At 44.5% G+C, this 12,180-nt stretch overlaps 1 protein-coding gene across 2 annotated transcripts in view; it reads right to left on the reverse strand.

Moving 5' to 3' along the window:
- Positions 1–686: 686 nt before the first annotated feature.
- Positions 687–12,180, reverse strand: part of MINDY4B (MINDY family member 4B) — a 38,234-nt gene continuing 26,740 nt past the window's right edge. For both annotated transcript variants that reach the window (XM_081862657.1, XM_081862658.1), the window contains 4 exons: positions 7,112–7,184; positions 5,095–5,268; positions 4,494–4,674; positions 687–1,681 (listed from right to left, as the gene is read on the reverse strand). In XM_081862657.1, the coding sequence (XP_081718783.1) occupies positions 1,539–1,681; positions 4,494–4,674; positions 5,095–5,268; positions 7,112–7,184 (571 nt within the window). In that variant the 3' untranslated portion in view covers positions 687–1,538. The remainder of the gene's footprint in view (positions 1,682–4,493; positions 4,675–5,094; positions 5,269–7,111; positions 7,185–12,180) is intronic.

Consider the following 12,180-nt stretch of genomic DNA (forward strand, 5'->3'; position numbering starts at 1 on the left):
AGCAGAGCCATATTCAACATTATTTTATCAATACAACTAAGTTGGAAAAAGAAGAAGCAGTAAACCAAAAGCTTGGCAATGATATAATTATGTGCTATAAAGAATGACCAGTTTTCCACAAATTAGGTTATCTACCATTTCTTACACATCCGTAAGTCATCAAGTTTTACATACTTATTAATTAATCATGCTTTAGTTGCATACAACTTTGTCAAGTGTTAGGTTACATTTATTTCAGCTGCCGTGATCAAGCAAAGTACAAACGTCATCTCAGTCTTTTCAGTTAATTTTCTTAGGCACCCAGTAATGCTAAATTTTCCATTATTATCTCCTAATAGCAGATTACCAATACTTTATTTTTACAGTGTCCTTGTTATATACTGAGGTCAAAAGGGGGGAAACATATCTAGAGATTTTCAAAGCCACTACTGATTTTCTGCCCTAGTTTACAAAACAATTTAAGTTCTTTTTACTTCTTTAAAAAGTTTGCTATCCATGTTTCCTCCATGTGTGCAAGTTGTTTTAAATACTGTTTAGACATACTGTACCCTTAATTTGTATTATGTTTCTCTTGCAAGTTTCTCACAAAGCCTTTTTCTTTTTTAAAAAAAAACAACATTTGTATCCAAGCTTTTAGGTACTGATGTCTCATTTCATCATAGATTTTATTTGATGTAGCCTTTTGCCTAAATTATCCTATCCATTTTTCCTCCTGTGTCCAACCCACAGAATCACCTACCTCTCCTCCAAAAGTTAAAAAAAGTAATTTCCCCCCTTTCAAAGCACATGTTGAACTCCTAGACTCACATGGTCTGTTAAACCTCATCACTCTCTCTATGTTGATTCACATATTTGTCATGTTGAAAGTGCCCTTTCACCCATGCTCAGCCACAGTAATTGCCACTTAATTAAATTGAATTCCAAATGTATATGCTTCTTAGGAATGGACTGCAGACATTCTGACTCAAAGAACTCTGGGCTGGGACTTCTGTACGCTACAGACTGTGCATCCTGGCAGCAGAAAAATTCAACAGCAGAAACAGTAATAATTTTCAACAACAGGGAGAAATCATCATGAAGATATGAAATGGTGGGGTCATGACTTCATTCTGTCGCTTCCAACATTCCTAATTGACTTTAGGTCCTCAGTCATTTCACAACAATTATATTTCCATGACAGGCAGCACCCTTCCATGAGGCCCGGCTGGTGGGAGAAGCAAAAGTTCACAGCAGTGTGTGTGTGTGTGTGTGTGTGTGTGTGTGTGTGTAAAATGGTCTTGCTATACTCCGATTTTATCTCAGTTCTGTGTTTAGCTTGCAGCGTTCTCTCTCTGTGTGTCCACATGTTGCACAGTTTGTCTTTTGCTTATCCCATAAGCACAGCTAATTTATTCACCGAATGCAGATTGGAAGTCCAAACTGGCAGGCCCATTGAGCTGTCCATTGGTAGCAGTTTCCTTTCTTTCTCCTCCAGGCCTGGGCAGCAGGATCCGTGCAAGAGAGCCTGGGGACCAGCTCTGTGCCCGCACCCGTAATCTTCAGAAGAAGGGGACCATGCCGTTCCAGTTGATAGCAGCACCCTCCCACTTTGTTCGGATGGCCATCTCCACAGAAGGGAATCGCTTTTCTGCATCGCCGTCCTCCTCACAGTGATTTTCCTCCCAGTGATGAGAATGGGTGTCTGAAAGGAAAAAAGAAAAGAAGCTTGTGTGTGTGCTGTTTCGTGCAAAATGGAAGCTTCTGGCATTGGTGTTTCTCACGCCTCTCAGCCTCTCCTGTGCTTCAGCTGTCTGCCTTTAGGTCAGTTAGCAGAGGACATGCATTACATTCAAAATCCCCCAAATGCAATTCCTGGAGTTTCCACACAGGACTGGAAAAGACTCCTGCCTGAAACCCTGAGACCCACTGCCAGTCAGTGTAGACATTAAAAAAGGTAAAGGACCCCTGACAGTTGAGTCCAGTCGCAAACGACTCTGGGATTGCAGTGTTCATCTCGCTTTACTGGCCGAGGGAGCCGACGTTTGTCCGCAGACAGTTTTTCCAGGTCATGTGGCCAGCATGACTAAGCCACTTCTGGTGAACCAGAGCAGTGTACGGAAACGCCATTTACCTTCCAGCTGGAATGGTACCTATTTATTTACTCGCACTTTGACGTGCTTTTGAACTGCTAGGTGGGTAGGAGCTGGGACCAAGCAACGGGAGCTCACCCCATCACGGGGATTCGAACCACCGACCTTCTGATCGGCAAGCCCTAGGCTCTGTGGTTTAACCCACAGCACCACCTGCGTTCCAGTGTAGACATTACTGATATATGGCAGCGTCCTGTGGATCAGGCCCCATATGCTCCTGGACACATTCCAATTTGCTTATAAAACGAAAAGATCGACAGAGGACGCTGGGGCGATTGCCCTCCATGCCGTTCTTGCACATTTGGAGCAGCGGGGGGGTTATGCCAGACTGCTTTTTTTAGATTTCAGCTCAGCATTTAATACCATTCTACCACAACGTCTGGTGTCTAAACTGGAAGATTTGGGGCTCCCGTTATCACTTTGTGGGTGGATATTGGACTTTCTGTCAGACCGCCCCCAGAGGGTTCGGTTGGGCCCTTATACCTCTAATACACTTAAGACTAACACAGGAACACCACAGGGATGCGTACTTAGTCCGCTCCTTTATATTCTCTACACATACGATTGTGTCGCTGCTCACCCTAGTAATAGGGTTGTCAGATTTGCAGATGACACAACCGTGATTGGGCTCATCTCTGAAAGGGAGGGTGAAACGGACTATAGAGATGAGGTGGAGCGGCTGACAGAGTGGTGCAGAGCTAACAACTTGCTCATAAATACAAGGAAGACAAAGGAGCTTGTGGTGGACTTCAGGAGACAGAAGAGCAATGTCCAGCCACTTCTGATTGATGGGGTCTGTGTGGAGAGGGTAACAACGTTCAGATTTTTGGGTATTGAATTACAAGAGGATCTGTCCTGGAGTGTCAACACAAGGGGGCTTGTGAAGAAGGCGTAGCAGAGACTGTACTTTTTGAGAATCCTAAGGAAAAACCATATTCCGCAGAAACTGCTGCTTGCCTTCTATCACTGTGCCATTGAGAGCGTGCTCACTTATGGCTTCTGTGTGTGGTACGGAAGCTGTACTACCCAGGACAGGATGGGGTTGTGCAGAGTTGTTAAGGCAGCAGAGAGCATTGTTGGCTGCCCACTCTCCACCTTAGAGCAGATTTATGCCACAAGGTACCATAGGAAGGCACTGGACATAGTAAAAGATCCATCGCATCCTGGTCACTGTCTCTTCGAGCTCCTGCCGTCGGGACGGAGATACAGGACGATGAAGACAAGAACGAGCCGTCTCAAGAACAGCTTCTTCTCCAGAGCGATCTCGGCCCTGAATGGGAAACCTGGACTTTGAAAGTCATCTAATCTTCCTTGCTGTATTATACTGTATTGTTTTAATTAGTGTTTTTATAGTTGTTCTGATTTTGTGTGGAGTGCCCTACCTGGGTGGATGGAGCAGCCAAGTAATCTCGTTGTCCCCGAGAGGGGGCAATGACAATAAAGATATTATTATTATTATTATTATTATTATTATTATTATTATTATTATTATCTTTCTAGGACACAAGGGTGTTAAAAAAACAGCCCCAAAATAAGGGCAAATTGCCCAAAGATGGCTTTGGGGAGGGGGCTTTTGTGGGGGGAATGATGCAGGAGGAAAGGGTTATACCCCACTTTCCCTGTTCCACAGACCCCATCTGGATCAGGGCCTGCAGCTTAAAAAAACACACAAAAACCCTACATACCAGGTCCTCACTTGACTCTCTAACCACTACACCACACTGTGACTCAAAACATATCCTTATGTGTTATAGCCCTCCCTTCCTCCCAAAGGAGCCCAGGGTGGCAAACCACAAGTGATAAAACATCTTAAAAACATAGAGGCTTTCTTGACATTCAATGGTCACTGAGTGCTTAGTAAAAAGAAGAAGAAGTAGAAGAACTGGGCTCTTAATGGATTATACAGCTTAAAAAACGATTGGGGGTATTTTCTCCCCTACTGAGAATGCTTTCAGAATTTCCCCCAGGGACTGTACTTCTCCTCTTTCCTAATTGCTGGAGTCTCCTTTCAGATCTGCTCTCAGAGTTGCCCCCTCTCTCTTACTGTGCTGTTTACTGTTGCTTGTATGGGTGTTTTCATAAGGTTTGCTTATCTAAAGCACATGTTAGTTTAGAATGTACAGTATTGTTAATGTAGCACAGGATGCAAATGTATGCCAGTTTAAAACTCAGAAGGTGCAGGCAAGGCCACAAAACTTTTTTGTTGTTGTTAAATATAGATATATATTTGATCCATGCAAAACACACCAAAATGGATTTAAGTATCTCTTGTGGGGGAAAAAGGCACTGATGGACATATAAAATTGAAGAGATGTCAGGAGTGTTCATTTGAAAAGTTCTCTTTCAGTAAAGGTAAGTGCCTACCTACTGTTAGATGCACTGTTGTCTTCTGCGAGGGCTGTCCATTATAAAAATACAAATCAAAGAGGTGTTCCATTTTCCAGTCGGACAAGAGCAGCCTGTTAGTGCTGAAAAGGACGCTGTATGTTCCACCGATGTTGCACAACCAAACAGGCAATTTAGGAGTTTTCAGCATGCTGCCAACCTAGGGAGGGGAGGGCATAATTCATTCACAGTCTCATGGTGCAGCAAGGCATTAAAAAGAAAACACAGAGCCCCCAAACAAAACCAACATCTTCATCTGTTTCAAAAAACTTTCTCCCATGTAGGCATCAAATAAAAATAAGAGCATGGTCCAGCTGATAACAGAAAACGACTGGCTGCTAGGAATTTGCAGCACACAAAAACCTTACATACCAGGTCCTAGCTTGACTCTCTAACCACTACACCACACTGGGACCCAAACATATCCTTATGTGTTATATCCCTCCCTTCCTCCCAAAGGAGCCCAGGTAAAGCATGCTCCTTCAAACACATTGCTAATGTTACATGTAGTTTAGCCCTGCAGCTCAAATGCTTACCTGCACCGAAAAGACCTATGCACCGATTTGCATGTTTACCTTACCTGTGGGAATCTGTAATGTTCCACTTCTTCCTTGCTCCAGTGTAAATAGCCCACCTCACTGCGGGACAAGACGCCATGCAGCTGCTTTTGCACATTGCCTTCCGCCTCAAGCTTCTGGAACCCATTAAACACGTGTGGACAAGCTCTCCCTGTTAAGATGATGTTCAGAATGGCCTAAAGGAGAAAAGGACCCAGATCATGCTTTCAGGTGGGGAATCAGAAGCTGACCTCAAGAGCGGCTTGTTCCTCAGTGTTCAGCAATCATAGAATTGCAGAGTTGGAAGGGACCATGAGGGTCATCTGGCCCAACCTCCTGCCATGCAGAAAACTTTTTGCCTAATGTGGGATTCGAACCCGTGACCCTAAGGTTAAGAATCTCATGCTCTACCAACTGAGCCATTCTGGGAAGGAGAGGCAATAGGAGACACTCTTGGGATATAACAATAGAAACATAGAATGGTAGAGCTGGAAGGGACCCCCTCCCCAATGGTCTTCTAGCCGAACTCCCTGAATTTCAGAAATCTCAGCTAAAGCATCCATGACAGGTGGCCATCCAACCTCTGCTTAAAAACCTCCAATGAAGGAGAGCCCACAAACTCCCAAAGGAGACGGTTCCACTGTGGAACAGCTCTTACTGTTGGAAAGTTCTTCCCGATGTTTAGTCGGAATGTTCTGCACTCCCTCCATTGAAGGTGTAAGCAGGTATACAATAAACCATATATCTTAAAGCAGGCATCCCCAGCCTTCAGCCCTCCAGATGTTTTGGACTACAGTTCCCATCATCCCTGACCACTGGTCCTGTTAGCTAGGGATCATGGGAGTTGTAGGCCAAAACATCTAGAGGGCCGCAGGTTGGGGATGCCTGTCTTAAGGACACTAGCTTCCATTGTGCTTTGATTTCCCCAACAGAAACAGAACCCTGGGTAAGTGCCTGGAACCCCCTGGAATATTGCTACTGATAGACGGAGGCAGAACAAGGTGGGTGCGGTGGATGCAGTCTGCCCCGGGTGTCATCCCTGGGGGGGGGGGTGACATTGCAGCCGCCCCCTGGGATGCTCACCATGGGCAGCACACCCCTGGGATGCTTGCCCCACCCCCTGGGACACTAGCCCCGCCCCCAGGTCACGCCGCTCTGGGTGCCAGAGCAGCTAGCTCCACCTCTGCTGCTAGGCTGGGGGTGGCACGCAGCCTTCACAACATTACTTAAAGAAAATAAAGTCCAGTAGTGATGCCTCGTGCAGGGAGATGCAGCCCGTGGCGTTCCCACAGTGACAGTGGCAAGGTTAGCAGAGCCAGAATAATAGTGGCAAGAAATTGGAATAATGAAATCTTACCAACGATTACAGAGTGGCAAATTCTTATGATAGAAGACCTGCAACTAGCAAAGTTGACTGGAAAAATCAGAGGAGTGTCAAACCAGAAGGTTTATAGGGAATGGAAAATATTCAAAGAATTTTTAAAAACATATTGTACGAACAATAAGATACTTGCGGAAATGTGATACTGTTAACCAAGAATTACATGAAATATAATAGTGGAATATATATATATATATATATATATATATATATATATATACACACACAAAAAAAATATGAATCTGTGCAAGGAATACAGATAATATAAGTAGTATAATGGGAATTATTGGAAGTTATACATTTTAATCTGTCATGTAAGTGTAGTATATCGTATTTGTTTATGTTTGTTTCTTTATCTTTTCTTATTTCATCGTTTCTATTCATTTGTATCATTTTCTGTTTTATATGTTATGTAACTTGTGTATATTTGTCTATGTGGAAATTAATAAAGATTTTCTAAAAAAAAAAAAAAAGCAGAGCCCTGGGTTAGCAGCAGTGGCAGCCTTGCAGGACCGCTGCCACCCTGACTGCCCCACCACAGCCTCCCTCTGAGCCCATTTCCATCTCAACGAGCACAATGCCACTGCTGGGAGAACACGGCAGCTTACACCCACCCACCCCCACGAGCCACAGCTGCCCCCCCCCTCCGATACACCTACTTGTCTGCAGATGAAGCTTCCAAGCCTGCATTGCAACAGATGAGTTGTGGTACAGTCAAGGTCTTTTTGCAGCCTACCCAACCAAAGCACAAAGACAAAATTAGCATTCCCTATTGTTGCTCGGTGCCGTGAGTCACTCTTCACTGTCAACCTGCTTGCCAGAATTTTGCTAACAGAACGCCAGACTCCGATTTCAGGTGGACTCCCCCTCTCCCGCCGCAGCCCCGTAAGACACCAGCCCAAAAGTTTTGTAGGTTCCCCTGAAAATCTGGAGAGGCTTTTTGAGGTGAGGGTGGGGGAGATACCCTGCATGAGTTTTCCACCCGCTTGGACAACTTTGGATACAACCTTACAGTCTCAGGGATGGAAGAGCAGGGATCATAGAATGATAGAATTGTAGAGTTGGAAGGGGCTACAAGGGATCATCTAGTCCAACCCCCTGCAATGCAGGAATCTTTCACCCAACATGGAGCACGAACCCACGACCTAGAGATTAAGAGCCTCATGCTCTACCAACTGAACTGTCCCAGGATGACTACAGGGATGCATTTGAATATGCTATACCCAGCTGTTGTGGGAGGGCAGGGAAGCAATGGATGATGTTCTCATAGTGTTCCCACAGCACAGGATGGGTTTGACAATCAGTGTGGTGTAGTGGTTAGAGCAGAGGCCACAAATCTTTTTCAGGGCCCATAGGCCAATTTGGACTTTCAATTAAATGGTGTGGGCAGCACCAGCCCGTCTGTTTGCTAGTCTCCACCCTGCCTGACAGAAGAAAACAAGAAAGAAGGCACGCAGGCACACTTTGCTTTTCCAAGAGTTGAGGTCAGCATCATATCCAGTACTATTAAAGCAGATCCTCTTGAGTAGGCATGATTTTATACGGGGTCCCCCCAAAACCACTGCCAAATGAAAGCTTGCATAGGTATGCTGCACAGTAAGAATGACAGATCCAAAGCTTGTGAGTCACGCAGAAATATCAATTGTAGAATTGTAGAGATGGAAGGGACCCAAAGAGTCATCGAATCCAACTCCCTGCAGTAGACTGAACATGCCTGGTCACAAAATGAACGAGGTTGTATCTCTCAGTTCCATCAGTCTTCCCTCCATTGCGTCCCAATCCTATTAACTTCTAATATCTCCTCCAGAAATAAGGCTTTGTAAAAAATGTTCACTTTGTAGCTTTGAACCACCCCGTGCTTTCTCCTTAAGTTTTGAGCCTTACACCAACTTCGTTCTAAAACTTTATGCTCTGGTTGTTGTTGTTGTTTAAACGTTTAGTCGTGTCTGACTCTTCGTGACCCCATGGACCAGAGCACGCCAGGCACACCTGTCTTCCATTGCCTCCCGCACTTTGGTCAAACTCATGTTCGTAGCTTTGAGAACACTGTCCAACCATCTCATCCTCTGTCGTCCCCTTCTCCTTGTGCCCTCAGTCTTTCCCAATATCAGGGTCTTTTCCAGGGAGTCTTCTCTTCTCATAAGGTGCCCAAAGTATTGGAGCCTCAGCTTCAGGATCTGTCCTTCCAGTGAGCACTCAGGGCTGATTTCCTTAAGAATGGATAGGTGTGATCTTCTTGCAGTCCATGGGACTCTCAAGAGTCTCCCCCAGCACCATAATTCAAAAGCATCAATTCTTCGGCAATCAGCCTTCTTTATGGTCCAGCTCTCACTTCCATACATCACTACTGGGAAAACCATAGCTTTAACTATACAGACCTTTGTCGCCAAGGTGATGTCTCTCCTTTTTAAGATGCTGTCTAGGTTTGTCATTGCTTTTCTCCCAAGAAGCAGGCGTCTTTTAATTTTGTGACTGCTGTCACCATCTGCAGTGATCATGGAACCCAAGAAAGTAAAATCTCTCACTGCCTCCATTTCTTCCCCTTCTATTTGCCAGGAGGTGATGGGCCCAGTGGCCATGATCTTCTTTTTTTGATGTTGAGCTTCAGCCCATATTTTGCGCTCTCCTCTTTCACCCTCATTAAGAGGTTCTTTAATTCCTCCTCACTTTCTGCCATCAAGGTTGTGTCATCAGCATATCTGAGGTTTTTTATATTTTTTCCAGCAATCTTAATTCCTGTTTGGGATTCATCCAGTCCAGCCTTGTAAGGGTCCAGCTGCCCTGCCGCTGGCGACAAAATATTTTTTAAAAAGTAACACTACAAAGATGGCAACTGCAATACAGCAGCGGTGAGAAAACCTCTTTAAAATTTTAAGTTGCTACCTACATAAGCTAAATAAGCTAATAATTAGTTGAACTGAAGATGGTAACTGCAGAATAATCCAGAGGGGGGAGCTTACACTCAGTCTATACTCAGACTTACAGCTGTCCAAAGTTTAGGCCTCCCTGGCATTGGCTGTCAAAAGGAATTTATTCAGCATTCTTTGACGATAAAGCCGTCAGTAGTCAAAACACACCCCAGCCACCCAAGCAGCTTTAGCTTCAGCTACTAATGCTGATAAGACATTGCAGGAGGTTCAGCCCACTCAAACACAACAATAATGTTGCAAGAGTAACCCTATGCTTTATTAAGCTGGCTGCTCTGTAATTTCCAGTCACCCTCTGTTCTTCTTCTTCTTCTTCTTCTTCTTCTTCTTCTTCTTCTTCTTCTTCTTCTTCTTCTTCTTCTGCGATCCCTCGTAGCCGAGTAAGATTGTCTCCCATCCACACGGTTTTAACAGTGAGTCTGTGACTGTGGAGGCAATTCTGGGTCTACACATCCTTCCACAGTGGAGACATAGGTTTTCGGGCAGGAGTTGATAATGGTGAGGGTTTGCCAAGTGTTCCTTCCTCTTAGCATGCTTCTCCCTTTTTGTCCTGACTTCGCGTGTCTTCAAAGTCCACGACAACTTTGGTAAAGGCTGTTCTCCAATTGGAGCGCTCGCAGGCCAGTGTTTCCCAGTTGTTGGAGTTTATACTACATTTTTAAAGATTTGCCTTGAGAGAGTCTTTAAACCTCTTTTGTTGACCACCAGCATTATGCTTTCCATTTTTAAGTTCAGAATAGAGTAATTGCTCTGGAAGACGATAATCAGGCATCCAAACAACGTGACCAGTCCAACGAAGTTAATGTTGAAGAATCATTGTTTCAACACTGGTGATCTTTGCTTCTTCTAGTACACTGGCATTAGTTTTGCCTGTCTTCCCAAGTGATGTGTAAATTTTTTTGGAGACACTGTTGATGAAATATTTTGAGGAGTTGGAGATGGCATTTATAAGTGGTCCCCATTCCACAAGCAATCAATCTCACCCTCTGTTATACCAGTCTGGTGCACTAACTGGTGGGAAGGATCCTCATGGGGCCCAGCAAACATTTTAGAGAAATTGAGGACTACTCACCCCCAGCACCTAAACAGTCTGCCCAAGTCCCCCCTTCATAACCGCTTTGTGGTGCAAGCTGAAGTACATGAAGATCCAATTAGCATTATTGGGGAGCCCAACAGCAATTGTAATGAGGCAAATTCAGAACCCCAAAAGGGTGAGACGAGCCCAGAGAACCTGGCTGAGTTGATTTTAATGACAGCTAAAACAATTGATTTTATTCGTCAAACGCTGAATTTACTACATTCCAAAATGGATATTTTGATTGGTAAGGTCATGAGGACACTCAGCGGGGAGATCCGACTCAAGAAGTCACAGGATTTCAAAGGTATGTACCTATTCTATCTAACTACCCATGAGCTAAAGAGATAAACCAAAAAATGAGTCCCAAACCTCGAGAGAACTCAAGCCAGAAGTCTGGCAGTGAAATGAAAGAGCAGCAACATTTAGTACTGCAAGCAAACAAAGTCAGCCTTATGACATGCATCTATAAAGACACATTCCTGCCTTGCTCTACATTTCGATCAGCTAAAAGACACATGAGGTCTTTATTAGGAGAGCAAGCCGGTTATATAGACCTGGTTAATGTGGAGTCCCTGATCTTCCCCAAACAAACACAGAAAGTTTTACTATCTTTCAGGAGTCCCAGAATCCCGACAATGTTACAACGTGCCAAGCCCATCTTGACTGCTAAGGGAGTTTGTCCAACATGAGTTTTTAAAAATTTGACTATATCGCCATTATTAGCTAGCCCTAAAGCAACCGGCCATCACAACAACAACAACAACAGGACACCAATAATGAGAATTTAAAATAGCTTAAGCAAACCCTCCTCAGAGGATTTGATCAGCTGGCTGGAATCAGAAGGTTTAACCAAAGACAACTGTGGCCAGGAGGAGAAACTGAAAGGCTCTTTTAAAGACCACCCAATGGAAGAGCAACAAGGGATCACAGAAAGGCTTGAACATTTGGAATTTAGTCTTTTAAAGATTTCTGCAGAGTTCAAAATTCCTACAACATACCCAAATGATTTTCAAACCAAGGAGTCTTCATGAGAACCCATTATCCTCAATACCACCCCACATAAGGAACTATCTATCAAAATATGAAACAACACATGCACACTCCAGTCCCCTTTGGCAAGCAACATCTCTGATTCGGTGGGGGGGGGCACGTTACAATGAAGCAGGTATGGTCACAACATCAGCCTGGCTTTCAATGAGGAAGCCTGAGGATTGGGAACTGGGTTCACCACATAGGGCAATAGAATCACTGCTCGCTTGAGACCCTCATTTTGCAGCATATGCTGCACTGATTCACCCAGAAACTCCTATGCCAAGTCACGGCAGGAGCTGAAGGACTTAGCAGCGAATGTAACAGCACATCTGCCGGCAGAGGAGATGCAGCAACTGCGTATAGTATAGTGGAACCTCAGTTTTCGAAAGTCTTGGAAGTTGAATGTTTCGGTTTTCGAACGCCCAAAACCCAGAAATAACTGCTTCGGTTTTCAAATGCTTTTTGGAACCCGAACGTGCCACACGGCTTCCGTATTGAGTTTTCTGTAAGTAAATGCTTCCGGAAATGCATGCTTCAGTTTCCGAACATTTCAGAAGTCGAATGGTCTTCTGGAATGGATTACGTTTGAAAACCAAGGTTCCACTTAATAGTGGGACACTTAATAGCGGCATGGATCAGCCAGTGGCGGAGCAAGCCGATTGGGCACCAGGAGAGGTGCACGCACCCTGCA

Source organism: Podarcis erhardii, assembly GCF_964252035.2.
Source record: "Podarcis erhardii genome assembly, chromosome: 5".
Taxonomy (NCBI): domain Eukaryota; kingdom Metazoa; phylum Chordata; class Lepidosauria; order Squamata; family Lacertidae; genus Podarcis; species Podarcis erhardii.